This window comes from Sander lucioperca, chromosome 19, assembly GCF_008315115.2.
Source record: "Sander lucioperca isolate FBNREF2018 chromosome 19, SLUC_FBN_1.2, whole genome shotgun sequence".
NCBI lineage: Eukaryota > Metazoa > Chordata > Actinopteri > Perciformes > Percidae > Sander > Sander lucioperca.
In genome coordinates this window covers 29,318,224-29,337,399 of record NC_050191.1, presented here as the reverse complement: position 1 = coordinate 29,337,399, position 19,176 = coordinate 29,318,224, and the positions used below count along the sequence as shown (strand labels likewise).

The 19,176-nt window shown below is 41.7% G+C and overlaps 1 protein-coding gene across 5 annotated transcripts in view; it reads right to left on the bottom strand.

The window, feature by feature from the left end:
- The window catches only part of LOC116045403 (sorting nexin-14-like), a 47,822-nt gene that overhangs the window by 25,121 nt on the left and 3,525 nt on the right, over positions 1-19,176 (bottom strand). For 3 of the 5 annotated variants that reach the window (XM_035995075.1, XM_031293045.2, XM_035995077.1), the window contains exons 5-15: positions 18,112-18,190; positions 17,600-17,643; positions 17,424-17,511; positions 16,130-16,214; positions 12,331-12,487; positions 11,582-11,657; positions 7,907-7,951; positions 7,650-7,748; positions 6,199-6,313; positions 3,536-3,691; positions 686-810 (exon numbers count right to left, since the gene is read on the bottom strand). In XM_035995075.1, the coding sequence (XP_035850968.1) occupies positions 686-810; positions 3,536-3,691; positions 6,199-6,313; positions 7,650-7,748; positions 7,907-7,951; positions 11,582-11,657; positions 12,331-12,487; positions 16,130-16,214; positions 17,424-17,511; positions 17,600-17,643; positions 18,112-18,190 (1,069 nt within the window). The remainder of the gene's footprint in view (positions 1-685; positions 811-3,535; positions 3,692-6,198; positions 6,314-7,649; positions 7,749-7,906; positions 7,952-11,581; positions 11,658-12,330; positions 12,488-16,129; positions 16,215-17,423; positions 17,512-17,599; positions 17,644-18,111; positions 18,191-19,176) is intronic. The other 2 variants (XM_035995076.1, XM_035995078.1) reach the window with 1 other exon arrangement.

The following is a 19,176-nucleotide window of genomic DNA, read 5'->3' as shown; positions in this document are numbered from 1 at the left end:
GTCTCCATAGCAGCAGGCGGCGCTGCTCTGTATTGTTTCCATTAACAGTCTGATTATTTACCAGAAAATGAAGACCGGCAGCTGATTGGACGAACGCGTCACGTGGTTCTTTTTTCTCCGGAAATTCACAGCCAGACTGTCATGGCGGCTCGTTCAGAATACGATCTCATATTGGACTAAAATAGTTCACCAGAACGTGTTTCTGAAAACATTTTAAGAGAGAAATAGGCCGTGCAGTTGCTGAATCTGTCTTCATTTCAGATCAACAAAGGTCAGTTTAAAAGATTTTCATCAGATTTTGAGAGACTCATCCGCTCCCCATTTCTGGTGAGTCCCGACTGCCCTGTCTCTGACTGAACATGTCAGGTCGGCCAAAATGAAGGCCAACGGCTCCTCGGACGGCCGACGGCACGGAACACACCGAACAGACTCGAGTCACCGACCTCGCCAGACGGCCCGACGCCCGATTATTGGGCTGGTGTGTCTTCTCTATTAAACAGAAATAAGCGGAGCCCATGGATTTCTGTTGGGTACTTGAGTAAATGTACTTTGGTACTTTGCAACTTTGCCAAAGACAAATCTATAAAAGTCTAAATATGTCACACATAACCTTTATTTCTACTCTCAGACATTGGTAACAATCAGATGTATTTTTTTAAATTTGAAAGAGTTTTCGAGGCCTTACTTCATCGCTGTGACAGAACATCGGGGTGAAGACTCTCTCCAGCAGCGACAGGACGTGTTCGTACGCCTCAAACAGGCAATGCATCGTCTGCAGCTTCACCACGCCGCCGTACGGACCTTTAGCAACTGAGAGGGAGACAGCGTCAGGTCAGACTACTTTCTCTTTAGGAAGTTTACACTGGCAAGGCTTCAACGCTAAGGGTTTTTTCATGCGGTCTGGCAGGTAAAACAAAATTCTACTTGCCCAAAGTCTATTTTTACTGGCCCCTATTGAAAAATAATTTAGAAGAACGACGTCTTGGTTTTGTACGTCTACATGTATGTATGTTCTTTTCCAGTGCTCAAAGTGGGCCGGTACTCACCGGTACACAGTACCGGCACTTCTACATTTTACTCTTAAGCGTACCTGCACTTTTTCACCGCTACTTCTCGCATGTAGCCGGTACTCTACCACTGACAGAGAAAGCATCAGTGTCAGAGAGATTGACTCTAACGTTACATAAACTACACTACCCAGAGGGCACTACGTGATTTACCTCGGATCTTGACAAATCACGCAAAGGCAAGCAGTTGGCCCGCCCTATCAGAAGTTCGCTTAGCCACGGACGCTAGTTCGGAAAAGCTGTCTGATGCCTGCAGCCTGACCTAACAGATTTATCACTGCTGAAAACTGAGAAACTAAAAAGAAGTGTGTGGAGTTTGTTTCGGACACCACACACACTGTGTACAACACTTAAACTTATTCCACCGGTCGCATCTACACGTCTGCTTCCTCTCTCTATTTCTCCTCTGCCCCCTTCCTACACGCACACGCACACGCACGCACACACAGTTTAAATAAATACATACATTTATGTTGTTAATAAATAACAATAAATTGTTGTACCAGCAATACCTCCAAGTTTTGTCATAATGATTTGCCAATGCAAGAGAGTACCGGCACCTTTTTTTTCCACTTCAAGCACTGTTCTTTTCAAAATTGATTAAAACTAGGGCTGTCAAACGTATCGAATCAATAAAACGAGTTTATGCAAATTCCTTTTAATGCCACTAATTTCTTTGACGTGTAATTAACTTGCGTGCGTTCTGTGATTTGGGCCTCAGGGCGCTCCGTAGTTTGTGAAATTAGGAAGAGACACAGACAGACAGACAGACACGCACGCACGCACAAAAGCCCAGCAGCTGCTCCTGATGTTAAGATTTACTAAACTCGTTTTTTAGGCAGACAACATCGGTTCTATAGTCAGAGCAGCCTACAGTGAGATAAACTGTCTCTACATGCATCACACTGTGTGTACCACTGTGCTCGGTTTGTTTGCATCCAGCAGCTTGCAGGCAGCAGACTGTGCGAGGCCAGGTAACATGCCGAAGACCTACTCACCTGTTTTCTTCCAAACTGAAGCTATTTCTGGAATAAGATGCAGAAGCAGCAGCTAAAAGAGGACTGTTTGGACAAAACACCTTCAAAAGGATGTGAGAAAAACTTAAAGCTGCGTATTCGGAGGGCTGTTCTCACTACTAGACACAAGGGCTGGGTATCGCCAATAATTACCTGAATCGATTTGATTCACAAGGTCCCAAATCCATTACATTTCCCATTTAATTCGATATCAATCAGGTTAGGGACTTTTCAGATGCAACACCAGTTTATCTTGGATATAAAAGAGAGTCTTAGTTAGCGTTGGGTTCCCTTTTAATGCCACTAATTTCTTTGACGTGTAATTAACTTGCGTGCGTTCTGTGATTTGGGCCTCGGGGCGCTCCGTAGTTTGTGAAATTAGGAAGAAACACAGACACGCACGCGCTGTAACGTTACTCACACGAGCAGCAGGTATTGCTCGTTCATTCACTTCTCATTTCTCTGCTGATAAAACTTGACTTGATAAAACACATCAGGTACGATAACGTTACATGTGTTGTGGGTCAGAGCTATGCTAGCTGGCTAGTGAGTGAGGTGACGTATATTTATATATGTCTCTTTCTTTCTGTCTCTTTCCTTCTTTCTGTCTCTTTCCTTCTTCCTTCCTCTTTCCTTCCTTTCTGTCTCTTTCTTTCCTTCCTGTCTCTTTCCTTCTTCCTTTCTTTCTCTCTTTCCTTCTTCCTTTCTGTCTCTTTCCTTCCTCTCTCTCTTTCCTTCCTTCCTGTCTCTTTCCTTCTTCCTTTCTGTCTCTTTCCTTCCTTCCTTCCTCTTTCCTTCCTTCCTCTCTTTCCTTCCTTCCTGTCCCTTTCCTTCCTGTCTCTTTCCTTCCTTCCTTCCTGTCTCTTTCCTTCCTTCCTGTCTCTTTCCTTCCTTCCTTCCTGTCTCTTTCCTTCCTTCCTGTCTTTCCTTCCTTCCGTTCTGTCTCTTTCCTTTCTTATGTATATTGTGCGAGATGAGAGATGTAGTTCACTGAGCGGTTTCACACTAAACTAAGTGGTACTACGACATAAACTACGACAAACTGAGACTCTCTTCAGTTAAAAATAATCTTTTAAATTGACGAACATCATATGTGTAATTCATGGCTCAATTCAAACGTTATCAAAAAATTGTTTGTCTTCCCCATTCACTACCGGACATATTTTTTCCAAATTAAGGTCCTATGAGGTCCACCGGAAGGGGAGGGACTTCGCCTCTCTATTCTGATCAACTGTCATCTGTCTACCCAGAAGTGATTTTTGTGTTAGCGCAACGTCACCGTAATTCGGTTTATAAAGTCACGGAAGACATTTTACAACTGTTATACCGATTGTTGTGTACAGAATTGTTGGAGTGCACCTTTTGAAGACATTTCTATCGCCTCAAGTGACCAATGAAAAACAAAATCAGTGGAGTTTATCTGCAACGGCAGTGAGGTGTACGGCCTCTTACTGTTCCTGATCTCCTCCACGACGAAGTGGTCGAAGCTGATCTTGTCGATGCTTTCGTCCACGCAGTAGGTCTCGTAGATGTGCAGCACCTCGCCGTGTAGACGCTGCAGCTCAGAGTCACTCAGATCCGGACTCAGGATCTTATCGTTGAACTCCTCTGGAGGAAACAACCACAGGTTTTATACACTCAGACGTGAGACACAATTTATGTTACAGGGTCGAATAGTTGCCACATTTCTGTTTACGTTTTGTCAGTAGTTAAGGCCATTTGACCCGTTTTTAAAGTTTTTATATCAGAAATATGGGTTTCTTTGAACCAAAATGCCCAAATATAACATGGATGCAGGGATGTACGTTGTATGGAAGCCATACAACGATCTTTGCCGGTAAAATTCATGATTACATTCATTGCATTTTGGGTGTTTTATTCAATTTTTATAACATTTGAAAAACATGTTTACATGGTTTTAAAACAGCATCCTGACTAAACTGACATTAACCAGTTTGTGATCCACTCAACATCCTCTGATCTTAACTATTAGTCAACATAATTCATAATTTCTGCCTTTTTAACTCAAAAATTAGGTATAATGTCATATAAATTAGGGTTTATTGACCATGAATTTAAAACAAAACGTTGAAAAAAGTGACAAAAACATTTTTAAAAAAGTGTCCAAAGCATAAAAAAAGAGCCAAAAATGCTTAGAAAAGCACCAAAAATTCAATTTCACTTTTGAACTGGATGGACAACAAGTTCATGGTCGACGGGAAGACAACACAAGGGTTAAAATATGTAACAGCAAAAAAGGATTCTCGAGGAATCTTTCCTAAAACATGCTAAGAGCGTTCCTGTAATACTAAGATTGCTACAAGCTTGCTTGGCTAGTCAAATTTGAAGGCAAGCCAGCCTAGAGCATAAAGCGTCGGATATACACGTGCGTGTCACCGTGCGCCGGGCTCTGTAGATGGTGCGCGCTCTACGAGCATGCACAGAGATGTTTATGCCCAACAATTGCAGTATTCTCTGAATCCGTGATTAAGCAAGAAGTAGTAGGGAAGAAGAGAGGGGGAGTAGAGCAAAGGCTGCCTGGCAACAGAAGTAAACACATCCATGAATCACCGACGTACCACCAAACATTACATTTAACTACTCTAAATATTAACGTGACTGTTGTTTATGTGTGTCTGCCTCCAACACTGTTAACTCTTTCCATGAAGCCGTTCTTTTTTTTTTAGCTTTGACAAAACGATCTCTCATGTTTTTTCACTCTCCAGCAAAATGTTTGCAGTGCGGGGTCGCTCTCTGAACAGATGTTAAGGCTGTTTGACTCTCTGTGGTCTGTACACGAAGAATCATACAGATGTACAGTAGAGGCGAACCTGCTCTTCCCTAGCCTGACCAGCCAGACCTACATCCAGATGTTGGGTCTGGGAACTCACCATTGGCTGGGCTCAATCCGAGGGGCGGGATAAACGGTGGTCTTTCAAATTCTCTCTGCACGCAATAGGATAGCGCTACAACCAACCAGAGCAACGAAGAAGGTAGCGGAGCTAGTTGATAGATTAAACTTTAAACTCTGAACACATCTTCCTCTTTTAAGAATGACTTCAGTGGCGTTCTTTGTTCTTTTCTCAAAGAAAAGCTGAACTCCAAGTCTTCCAGAGTCGCGGCCAAAGCCGATTCCAAAGACCGCTGTTAGCCAGCAGCAGCAGCCATCTTCTTTGTTTTCAAGTAGCAGGGAATTCACACGGAACCGCTGCAACTCTGCCGTCATTATGTTAAGCCCCGCCCACCGACTCTATACACAATGTGATTGGCCTGACCAGAGTTTGGTTTTTCAAGCTCGCAAGCCAACGGAGAGTTGCTAGACGACCCTGGCTGCAAATTACATTTGCTGCCGCTAGGGTGTGTCTAGATTTCTAGGCTAGCTCTTCCCAGCCGGTCGTGTTGTACTGAAAGCGCAGTTGGCATAGTTACAAAAAGATTCAGAGGTGCACGACCACGCGCCACGACAGCTTGCAGAGCCTTCACGCTGGAAACGACAGCCGTGGTGGTACCTCGCGCCGGGAACACCGCGGCTACCATAAACTAAGCTTCAAGGCTGTTTTATGGTTCTGTGGAGGCTCCACGCAGAGCTTTCGCCGTAGCTTACATAAGTGGCCGGATGTTTATACTTGTGCGCTGGTGTGTGTGTCGAGCCAGCGTGTGTGTGTGGGGAGTGTGATAGAGCGAGGGAGAAGTGAGAGAGTGACGGCAATTAGCTTCAGAGTGAGTACAGACTCTAGAGTCATAGTGAGAGAAACAAAGTGTCTCCTCTGTTCTTTCTGACCACGGTGAGACATCTGGAGCAGGAAAAGTTAACCCTCTCCTTGATGTCATGTTGTTTACGGAGAAGGAGAACCAGGAAATGCAACGCTACCAAGCCACGGCCGAGCAACGTGCGTCGCTGCAACGTGTAGTTACATTTTTCGAGAGGTGCACGTCAGGCTACGGTGTAGACGCAGAGGGGTCTGCAGGGGTACGCCGTTGATTCGACGCAGAAGCATAAAACGGCCTTAAGCGTCCCTGTGTATGCTCATTGCTCCCGCGCCATCTACGGACGCCCGTGCCACAGTGTCTTGCGTGCGTATAAACAGAGCTTTATGTATGCCGGTTGTTCTTACCGACGGTGAGGCAGAACTGCAGCACGTGCACAGCTCCTTCCTGCTTCAGGAAGTTCATGAAACGAAAGAGGAGATCCTGCTGCCCCCTGATCTCCTTCAGGTCCAACTTCAGCACCTGCACGGCCACAGGGAGACGTTTAGTTATGCACACTATGCATATTTATTTATTCACTTCCTGTGTGCAATATGCCATTTCTATTCATCAGCAGCTTATTTCTTCTGTATATCTGTATATATCATTTTTATTTTGTACCTGTCTGTTTATAATAAGGGTGTTATGGTGTACATATTAGTATTACTCTTATTCTATTTTCTCTATTTCTTATAATATCTTTTGTATATTGTTTGAGCTGCTGTAACAAGGGAATTTACCCAGTGTGGAATCAATAAAGTCTATCTTATCTGACAGGGTAACTACCGTTTTTTCAACCTGGACCCTATATTGCTGTTTTTGTGTGTAAGTGACTGATGGAAACAACAATCTCTGACATTGTTCCAGTATTTAGCGAGAACGCTGTAACCGGCAGCCACAGACCGTGCTGCTATGTAACCCTATGGGGCAACTGTGCATCGTCAATTTGGTCCACTAAAAGTTCTGTTTGTTGCCACTAAAAGACTCAGATTATTATTCTAAGTGTCTGACAACATTATGGAAAGGATCCCTACAGAGATAGACCTTTAAAACCTCTTTGAGAACTTTCTGTTTAACCAGAAACAGCTCTGAAGTCGCTAGCTCTAAACCCACCAGACTCCATTTAAAAAAACAGTACTTTTAGCGTGTATAGAGTCAACATATTTTAACATGTAAATCCGTAAACTATGTGTTTATTTCAATCAAAACTAGAGTTGTGATGGTTGGAAAAGTGGAAAGATGACCCAAAACTGCTTTTCATAGATGTATTTTGTTTCTGTTGACTTTGAATGAAGTGTGTTTTACGATGCTAAAATTCCTGTTTATTTACATGGAGTCTGGTGGGTTTAGCGAACGCAATTTCGCGGATGTTTTTGTTTAATAAAAGGATCTTACTCTTTAACAGAAAGGTCAACCTCCTTAGAAATCCTTCCCATAATGTTGTCAGACACTTAGAATATTAATCTGAGTCTGTCAGCAGCAAAACGAGCACTTCTGTGAAGGTAAATACAAGCTGGACAATTGTCCTATTAACTTACATTGTAGCTTGTTTCTCCGCTGCCGACTGAAGTGCTTAATACTGGATTAATGTCAAAGATTGTTGTTCCCATCAGTCACTTAGACACAAACACCTAGGAACATAGGATCCAGGTTGAAAAAAAAAAAAGATGATCCACTGTATGAGAAATGGTGATGAGAACATAAATGTTCAGAAGCATCTATACAAGGTAAGACATATTTCGTCATTTTATTTTAAATAATATAAATCTGTCAGCCTGTAGTGACACGCTCACTTTCTGGCTCTCAGTGAGTTACTCACAGACGGCTTTTTGTTGCTGACGTCTGCATATTTCTGTAAAAATGGAACCATGACGGACGGCGGCTCTGTGGGCGTTTCTGGCTGGAGATACAGAAGAGACTAAGATGAAGAGATTTTTGTTAAAAAAAAAGAAACACCGACAATTTCGATGTTTACAAAGGTGTGCTTTCTTTTCCCAACTGGATATACAAACGTATTCAGATTAAAAGTCATGGGATCAGTATTCCTGATTATTTATTTATTTTTTTTTTACTTACTGGAGTGTCATCAACAAATATCAGCACCATGAGGTTCACAGTATCCTGAAAAAAACAAAGAGAAACAGCACGTAATTAGAGATGTTCCGATACCGATACCAGTATCTGAAAAGTCTCCGATTCTGCCTAAAATGTTGGTATCGGTATCAGTAAGTACTGGAGTTTATGCACCGATCCGATACCACGTAATAAAGCCCTAAAGAAAATCTACTTTAACCCGTGTTGTCTTCCCGTCGACCAACAAGCAACTTCTTGTTTTTCTGGGTCAAAATTTTAAATGAACACTGTAGTCGCTACTAGGGTTGGGTACCGAAACCTACGCAACCGGTAGGAATCGGACCGGATTAGAATATAAATTTCGGTTCCTCATTTCGGTTCCACTTAATGTGTAGACTGAAATATTTTCCCTCTGTTGCTCCAAAACGGACGTAACAATATCACACTTTCTCTGTAGTCTACTGTTAGCTAGCTACTGTAAATGTAGGCTACTTTTAAAAAGCCATATTTTCCCTCTGGGCTCACCAAAACGGATGTAAAAGCATATTAACCATTCACTGCACGTGATCGCTAGTAAACACATTACATCTTTGATGTCATTTTTCAGTTTTTCAAGAATCGGTTTAGGAATCGGAATCGTTTTAAAAGTACCGGTCCGGCATCGGAATCGTAAAAATCCAAACAATACCCAACCCTAGTCGCTACCCCCCTAATATTTTTGTCACGTTTTCCCGACGTTTTTGTCAATTTTTACCGACGTTTTTGTCGATTTTTTTCCTGCGCTTAGTAGCCGTTTTTGTAGTTTTTTTGCCAACATTTTTGTCACTTTTTTCAGCACAGCGGATATTAAATTAACATATATGGTACACTGGTATCGGATCAGTACTCGGTATCAGCTGATACACAAGTTCAGGTATCAGAATCAGTAGCGGGAAGGACGCACGCACACACACACACACACACACACACACACACACACACACAAACAGACACACACATCCAAAATAAATTTGTTGTGATTCAATTTTAGCGCTCACACAACTTCCCTGAAAAGCGCACACACACACACACACACACACACACACACACACACACACACACACACAATCTCTAGTTCTAATGTCCTGACTTCGTAACATTTTTAAACCTTCACTGCCTGTTTTCAAAATACAGTCAATCACAGAAAATGTAGTTTTTGCCATAATTATTCGGTTTTGTAAAATTATTTTCATTCTGTCTTATTGTAAGTATCTTAAAATTTGAACAAAACAAAGAAACATGAACAATATTCTCGCATTATTTGGGTCTCTTAGTGGTTATTTATTCAATTATAACATCACTGCTGTAATGGTCAGATGAAAGGTCTTTCTTTACAAGTTTCCCCTGTCTGATCCTCTGGCTCCACCTACAGCCTGTAGTGAGATTTGCAAAAATCTACAGCTCCCTGTTCAGATGCACCAATCAGGGTCAGGGGGGGGGGGGTGTCTAACTGCGTGTCAATCACTGCTCATGCACAAGCATTCATTCTCCCTTGTGGAGGGAGGGGCTTAGGAGACCGTTTGGGCTTTAGCGGAAAGGGGGGAGGGACTGAGAAGTTGTTGATGTTAAATTTTTGGGCTAAGTCCTGGATCTTCACAATCCTACCTACAGCACCTTTAATCCTGCTTAGAGCTGCAAAGATTAATCAACTATTTTGATAATTGATTAATCGGTTTGAGTCATTTTCTGATGAAAAAAAAAAAGTCAAACTTCTCAGCTTGTTAAATGTGAATATCTTCGAAGAAATGACAAAAATGTTGATAAAAAGGAGACTAAAATGTAGAAAAAGGCGACAGAAACTATGAAAAATTTGACAAAAAAAACGTAGTAAATAGCAACAACAACGTTGCTGAATGTTTGCGAGTCATTCTCAGAGATTATTGATACATTTCTTATAATATTCCAAAGATATGTCCCCAGTTAAAAGAGAATAACATCCTAATAACCGTCCCATAATGAGAGCGTTATCTTTGGGACAATATTGAGTCTTTAGGACTGAAAAAGTGACCTTTAGTTGATAGTTAAGATCTTAAAAGAAGAGCAGCAAAAATTAATCAATGGTTGTCAACTATCAAATTAATCTGCAACTATTCTGATAATCGATTAATCGGTTTAAATCATTTTATTTTTTATTTTTTTAAACAGAAAATGTTCTCTGATGTCAGCTTGTTAAATGTGAACATCTTCTAGTTTCTTCTCTCCTCTGGGACAGGAAACTGAAGATCTTTGAGTTGTGGACAGAACAAGACATTTGAGGATGTCATCTTGGGCTTTTTGGGAAACACTGATCCACACTCTTGACAATTTTCTGACATTTTAGAGACCAAACAACTAATATTACCGATTATTTGTAGTTAATGAAACCGATAAGGGATATTTGGAACCGATATGCTTATACAGTAAAAATGAAAATCTTGTAGGCAAATTATCTACAGATTAATCAGCAGGGAAAATAATCGTTGGTTGGAAATATTTTATTAACAAAATGTGTGTATGTGCTCGTTGCCAAATAGCTGCGTTAGTCATTGAGGAAGTGGTTAAAAGTACTCCGGGTGACCTCTGATGCACAGCAAGTTAAGCTTAAGTCATAAAAATAGTTTAGGCTTTTATGGCGTAGGAGGTGCATTGTTTGAAGGTTGTGAGAATGGAAGAGGAAGTTGCACCACACGAGGCCAGACCTTGGCGTGTGTGTGTGTGTGTGTGTGTGTGTGTGTGTGTGTGTGTGTGTGTGTGTAAGATAACAGTTTCTTGTGAGGAGAGAATAAAGACACAGGGAAAGCTTAGATCGAAGCTCATTTGGACAGAGACTTTGGTGGACCGAGCTTCGACTTGTCTGTTGCAATGTCTGTTGCTAGGGAAACTTAGTCTCTGGCGGTGTCTCAAACCGCCTACTTGCACACTTCAAACAGTTTGAAGTATATAGTGGAGATAACACAAAAAGTCAGTGCACTGAAAGTACCCGGATGACCCCCTACGCGCACTAAACGGGCGCCGTCTTGACTACAAAGCGTTAAGGGGAGGGACCAGGGACGTCGACCGGCAGCTGACTGGACGAACGCGTCACGTGGCTCTGGCTTCTCCCGGATTTTACAACCGAGCATAATGGCGGCTCGTTCAGAATACGATCTCGTATTTTACGAAAATAGTTCACCGAAACGTGTTTCTGAAAACAATTTAAGCGAGAAATAGGCCGTGCAGTTGCTGAATCTGTCTTCATTTCAGATCGACAAAGTTCAGTTTGAAAGATTTTCATCAGATTTTGAGAGGCGGCTCCGCTCGTCATTTCCGGTAAGCGTTTTAACATAAGTGTTCCTTTTGGGACAATACTAACCATCGAAAGTGGGACTACAGCAGTAAGTGGTCAGTGCACATTAGCAGTGTACTGACGGAAGTAGGCGGTTTGAGACAGCCTCTGTTTTTGTGAACCCACAGCTGTGTTGTAACTCTTATGCTGGACTCAGTAAACTTTGCTTAACTGAACTCTTCGTCTCAGATTGATCCTTGTGTTCTGGTAAACTTAATTCCGATGTAAGCACGGCGCAGGAATGAATAAATTGGGAGTCAGATTTGACAGGCCTTAGGACCTTATTTTAGACATAATTCCCTCTACAGTTGCAGCTCTAATCCTGTTCTACTTACAGGGTCAGCCATGAAATCCATGGTTGGTAACATGACGGATCCAGCCATCACCTCCCGCAGCAGCAGAGCCAGAGACCTGAACAGAGACGACACATAACCAACAGTTAGGGCTGCACAACTTACACAATATTAACCTCAATCACAATGTTGACTTCCTACAATTAAATGTGTATGATCTTTTAAAAAGTGTGCTCCGCTTATAGAAAACGCTAGGGATATATTATCGGCCCTTCATGGACCACTGACGAGCAAAGAAAACAACCATGACGGCTGCAGCTTATTGGACGACCGCGTCACGTGGGTCTGTCTGCTTCGGGATTTCAAAACAGACCATAATGGCGGCTCGTTTGGAATAAGATCTCTTATTTACGCAAATAGTTCACCGAAACATGTTTCCGAAAACATTTTAAGCGAGAAATAGGCCGTGCAGTTGCTGAATCTGTCTTCATTTCAGATCGGGTCAGTTTTAAAGATTTTCTTCGGCTTTTGAGAGGCGGCGGGCCGAGGCGGGCGCTCCTCATTTGCATAAAGTTGGCTGGATTCAACTTCATGCAAATGAGGAGCAAGTGACTCGACGCCACGCTTTTACAAAGTCCACGCGACGCTCCCAGAATGCACTGCTTGGTTGCTCCCATAGAAATGAATGGGAAGAGTTTGAAATGACGCGGATACTGGACACACACCATTCGCTTCCTTCCCTAAATAGAGTGAGTGAGTAAGTCTCGGTAATGTGGTTTGCATCCGCCTACCTGCAGTCTGTTGCTTTGGGCGGCATGACGTAGGGAAACAGCATCTCAGTCAACTTCCTTAGGTAGAGCAGCTCGTCTTTTCTGCTGTGCAGAGCGATGTGAAGGTCGGCGCCGTACTCATCCAGAGCGGCCTGTTGTAAACCCTCCATGTTCTTCACTGGAAGAAAAGGAAAAAGGAACAGGGGTCCAAAACAAGCCCCAATTTAACCATGTGTGCAGGCATCATAGGTGTGCTCCGGTACTTAAAAAAAAATAGCACTACGCCCCTGCCCGAGTGAAGATAAACCAAAACATAATCAACAGTTTGAGCATGGCACAAACACAAGAAGATTAAAACACGTTCTTGCTGATTACATTTGTTGCATTATCACAGGCTAGTCCTTAAAGGGTAACTATTGTTTTTTTTCAACCCTATTTTCCTGTTTTTGTGTCCAAGTGACTTATGAGAACAACCATCTTTGACATTGGTCCAGTATTAAGTGAGATCGCTGCAGTCGGCAGCGGAGAAACAAGCTACAATGACAGACTCAGATTATTATTCTAAGCGTGGATTTCCACAGGATGCAGAACGTCTGCGGACCGGCTCCGCTGCGGAACGGCTGCGTGCTCCGCCGTCCGCCAATACCCACCAGGTCCGGATTTGTTGCGGCACGGCTGCGGCCATGACTGACAGCTGTAGTCACGAGGACCCACGAGATCTCACGAATTCACGTAGAATAGAACCACAAAACCAACAACAGTTAGTTTCCATCCAGAGGAGTAGAGGGGAAACTACTCTGAGCTGTGTTTTCAAGGTGTAGTGCAGGGAGATATGATCCGCCGTGAGCACGCTGGATTTTACTTTGAAAATTAACCAGATTTTTATTTAGTTTCTGTGCTCGACTTCCTGTCCCGCACTATCTGAATTGTGCTGAGTTGCTGCGGAGCTCTCCGTCAGCCGGCAACAATAGAAGCTCTGGTATCTGCTCCGGAGGGCTGGGACCGCCGGAGCTGGGACGGAGTCGGGACGCAGACGTTCTGCAGTCAGTGGAAATACACACACTGACTTTAATGGAAACCAAAGACTCCGCCGCCATTCCGGAGCCGTTAGGCATCCAGTGGAAATTGCTGGTTAGTGTCTGACTACATTATGGAAAGGATTTCTAAGGAGGGCGACCTTTCTGTTAAAGTAGGGTGACCAGACGTCCCAGTTTGACCGGGACAGTCCCGATTTTGAGTTGCTTGTCCTTTACACCTCTGTTCCTTGGACTCCTCCTTCCAGTTGAGCCTAAGAAACCTTGGTGTTTTGTTCGACCAATCGATGTCTTTGGATGGTCATTCTAGACAGTTGGTCAGAAACTGTTTTTATCATTTGAGAAATATCTCTAAATTGAGAACAATACTGCCCAAAGTTACCATGGAGATGATCATTCATGCTTTTATTTCTTCACGGTTAGATTACTGTAATTCTCTTTATACTTGTTTTAATAAATTTTCTCTGAGCCGTCTTCAATTGGTGCAAAATGCAGCAGCCAGGCTTTTAACAGGAACAAACAGAAGGGCACACATCACCCTGATTTTGTTTGCTCTCCACTGGCTTCCAGTAAAATACAGAATTGATTATAAAATTTTAGTTTTAACTTTTAGAGCACTACATGGACAGACGCTGAAATATATCGCAGACTTGTTGACCCCTTACTCTTCTTTCTGCACGCTTCGTTCCTCAGGTCAAAATCTCCTGATGGTCCCAAAAACCTGCCTTAAAACTCGGGGAGACCGCTCCTTTCAGGCAGTTGCTCCCAGATTGTGTAATGCCCTGCCCCTGTCGCTGCGTGTGGCCGATTCTATCGTTTTTTACAAAACAGCTGAAGACACTCCTATTCAGACAAGCTTTCACTTAACTGAACTATCATTGTTTTTATGTTTGTATGATTGTAAATTGTTAAACTTGCTGCATGTAAAGCATTTTGTGACTGTCTGTGATAGGTGCTATATAAATAAAGTTTACTTACTTACCGAATCCCGACAAAAAGCCTGCCGGGACGCTAAAATGTCCCGGTTTACACCAACCACTATGAAATTGTCCCGGTTGTCAGCGATTACATAGCCGACATGGTCTAATTATAGCCCGAACATTAACTAAACCCATGTAGAAAGACTAATAAAGCATCCAGCATATGATTTTTAAAATCTGTCTGTCTGTCTGTGTGTGTGTGCGTGTGTGTCAGTCAATCGTAGCGGTCTGTGTCTACATAATCTGTACAGCCAACGTTATGATGTATATCTGTAAACATTGTTGCAATGCCTCTTCTTATCTGTCTCGTTTTAAGCGCGGTGAAGTTGGCTGGACGTTATTCAGTTGATATTCAATTTTACCTTCCCCTTCGTTTGAGATCGACAACACAATTCAGGTCAATGACGTGATCAGGGTCAAAGAAAGTTGACATTATTACAGAGTATCAAGAGAAAACTAGAGATTTGTATCCGACATAAAGCTTCATAGCACTTCATCATCTGTTCTGTCGCTAGGTTCTGTGTAAGGGACCGTCGACAAATTACCGTTTTGGTAGATCGGCAATGACAGTAGGGATGCAACACGTTGCCTATTTTTTAAAAACATATTCACTAATAATTTGTTTTCATGATGATTGCATTACTTCCCAATACGTACAGTTCAGTTATTATTATTTCTGGAAAATATGAAATAAAAATCTAATTCTCTCATTCTGATTGCTGTAGTAGGCTACTTCCCAATCACTCACTGCTACTTCCTACAGGTCACGGTTTCCTGAAAAGACAATTTATATGGAAGCAGGATTCAATTTTCTCTGAAAAATATGACCTGGGCTGGCACATGTTCACGTTAAAAAGCGTGTGCGTGCACAAGCACTACGGTCACGCACAAAGTGTCCCGGTTTTAGTTCCGGGAAATCTGGTCACCCTGTGTTAAAGAGTAAGATCCTTTTTTTAAACATAAAAACATCTGTGGAATTGCGTTCGCTAAACCCACCAGACTCCATGTAAATAAACAGGAATTTTAGCATCGTAAAATACATTTCATTCACAGTCGACAGAAACAAAATCAAACAATAAAAAGGCGTTTTGGGTCGTCTTTCCACTTTTCCAACCATCACAACTCTAGTTTTGGTTGAAATAAACACAGTTTACCAACTTACATGTGAAAATATGTTGGCTCTATACACGCTAAAAGTACAGTTTTTTTAAATGGAGTCTGGTGGGTTTAGAGCTAGCGACTTCAGAGCTGTTTCTGGTTAAACAGAAAGGTCTCAAAGAGGTTTTATAGGTCCATCTCTGTAGGGATCCTTTCATAATGTTGTCAGACACTTAGAATATTAATCTGAGTCTGTCAGCGGCAAAACGAGCACTTTTGTGAAGGTAAATACAAGCTGCACAATTGTCCTATTAACTTACATTGTAGCTTGTTTCTCCGCTGCCGACTGCAGCGATCTCTCTTAATACTGGACCAGTGTCAAAGATTGTTGTACTCATCAGTCACTTAGACAAACACATAGGAACATAGGATCCAGGTTGAAAAAAACGGTAGTTACCCTTTAACATAAAGGCCTGTGGTGTGTAATATTTTCTGTTGCATCGCCAGTTTTAACGTTCCAGTTCTAGCTCTAGTTTTGGGAGGTGAGACTTTCACTACGTCTCGATTTTTTTCAGTGTAGCTTCAAGTTGTAAATGTAAAACAAACCTACATTAATATAAATGATTGAAAGAATAAGGTATATAAATAATTGAGTGAATTAATACTTTTTTAAAGATCATAGTGAGGTTGATCGGGACATGTGCGTACCTTTTTCTTGAGCTGTTACAATAATTTCAATATGCTTCATTACAGCTTTCATCACTTTGTCCGCAAACACAGCAGGAACATCAACCTGCAAACAAGGAGGGCAACATTAGTGGAAGACGAAAAACAGATTACACACATTTTAACAGACACAATTATATTATATATATATATATATATATATATATATATATATATATATATATATATATATATATATATATATATACAGTGCTGCTCATAAGTATTCATACCCATGCTAAAGTTGACTAAAAAGAGGAATAAGAAAAATCATCTTTTGAAAATTGATCTTAATGCCTTAATTAAAAAAATTAGGAAAAATCCAACCTTTAAGGACACCAATTTTTTTTTGTGAATTAATAATGTATTGTAAATCAATAAATGTTCTTCCTTAAGATACAGGGGCCATAATTATACATACCCCTATGTTAAATTCCCATAGAAGCAGGCAGATTTTTATTTTTAAAGGCCAATTATTTCATGGATCCAGGATACTATGCATCCTGATAAAGTTCCCTTGGTCCCCACATCATCACATACCCTTCACCATACCCCCACACCATCACATACCCTTCACCATACCCCCACATCATCACATACCCTTCACCATACCCCCACATCATCACATACCCTTCACCATACCCCCACATCATCATATACCCTTCATCATACCTAGAGATTGGCATGGTTTTATCTCAGTTAGCCTAATAGCTAACTGAGATAAGATCCATATCAATGCATATCAAACCAGCTATTAGGCTAACTTAAATAAAACCATGCCAATCTCTAGGTATGGTGAAGGGTATGTGATGATGTGGGGGTATGGTGAAGGGTATGTGATGATGTGGGGCTATTCTAATTCCAAAGGCCAAGGGAACTTTATCAGGATGCATAGTATCCTGGATCCATGAAATAACTGGCCTTTCAAAATAAAAGTCTGCCTGCCTCTATGGGAATTTAACATAGGGGTATGTATAATTATGGACCCTGTATTTTAAGGAAGAACATTTATTTATTTACAATACATTATTCATTCACAAAAAACATTGGTGTCCTTAAAAGGTCAGATTTTTCCTCATTTTTTTAATTAAGGCATTAAGATCAATTTCCAAAAGATGATTTTTTTATTCCTTTTTTTAGTCAACTTTAGCATGGGTATGAATACTTATGAGCAGCACTGTATATATATATATATATATATATATATATATATATATATATATATATATATATATATATATATATATATATATATATATATATATATAAAACATACCTTCTGAGCCCGGCGGACGAGCACTGAAGCGAAGAAGCGAAAGGTCATCCTCACTTCATCCACACACGCCTCGTCATCTGTGATGTCCCTGAAAACCAAGAGGAAGGAGTTTAGAACAACTTCCCCATGTCAAATAACTTTCTTAAGACAATGAAATACTACTGGGTTCCTCTTACCTGTACCACGGGTACACAAAGTTCTCCAGAACCAACTCAAACACCTACAGGTCGGACACAGCACAAGTTAATCGGCAGGCTATAAACAAGGCTATGTTCACGCAGCGTCTGTTTTACATTATAATCCTGTATGGAATCCTGAGAGTTTTTTTAAACGCCACCGCCAACGTTTTTTCTTGCAGCTCAGAGCGTCTTTTTGAAGTTGAAAAAAAAAAAAAACGCCCTACATCCAGCGCTTTTTTGACAGCCGACCACGTCAAGTGTGAACATAGCCTACGTGATGACAATTTATATATGTCAAGAGTTTAATTACAATTTTACAGCCACACATAACCAAAATGAAAATGTGACTTTGTAAGTAAATGTCAGAAGATAAACAGATAATAAATTCAAAAAGATGAAAAGTATGTTTCTACGTTATATTGTCAGTATAATATCCACATTCTTCTGAATAAAAAAAGAATATATATTTCAGGATAAAACCGTGGATATGCATCCATCCTCTGAGGTACCTCTGCTATTGAAGCGTCCACTTTTGAAGGAACCTTCAGGTCCAACCATGGCTGATAGTTTTCAAGCAGCAGCGTCGGCCTGGAAAGAAACAACATATCAGTGTTTGCATCTTGAACGTGCTTGGAAAAATACAGAGATTATGAGAAAAGGAAGGACTGTTGTGGGAGAAGACCAGCAGCTTTGCGATTCATGGTCACTTTCATTTAGTTCCCTGTTTTTAGCCGTATGTCTATTTCTGCGTATTTGAGGAGACAAAAATCCGGAGTCAACTTCCTTTCCTTTGTTCACACTTACTTGGCCATTAAAGCTGATTCTGATAATAACATTAAACTGTTTCAACAAGAACAGAGGTCGTGGTTTAAACCGCCTTTGTCAGTTCTTAACACAGTGGTTCTCAAATGGGGGTATACGTGTCCCCCTAGGGGTACTCTGGAGGACTGCAGGGGGTACGTGTCCCCCCTCGGGGTACTCTGGGGGACTGCAGGGGGTACGTGTCCCCCTAGGGGTACTTTGGAGGACTGCAGGGGGTACGTGTCCCCCTCGGGGTACTCTGGGGGACTGCAGGGGGTACGTGTCCCTCTAGGGGTACTCTGGAGGACTGCAGGGGGTACGTGTCCCCCTAGGGGTACTTTGGAGGACTGCAGGGGGTACGTGTCCCCCTCGGGGTACTCTGGAGGACTGCAGGGGGTACGTGTCCCCCTAGGGGTACTCTGGAGGACTGCAGGGGGTACGTGACATTTTTTGCAAAATGTTTTCAGTTCCAAGGCTGGAGTTACTTCTACTGACTTTTTTTTCTCCAAGTTTGTCGCTTTTTTTCAAAATTTTTGTCTCTGTTTTAGAAGTTTGTCACCTTTTTTAAGGTTTTGTCTCTTGTTTTGACCTATTCTTGCCTTTCTTTCTTACTTTTTTGTCTCTTTTTTGGAAGTTTGTCGCTTATTTGAATATATTGTCTCTTTTGGCGTCCTAGTGTTGCCTTCCTTCTTTCTACTGTGTTTCTTTTCTAAGTATTTGTTACTATTTTCGACCTTTTCTTGCCTTCCTTCCTTCCTTCTACCGTCTTTCTA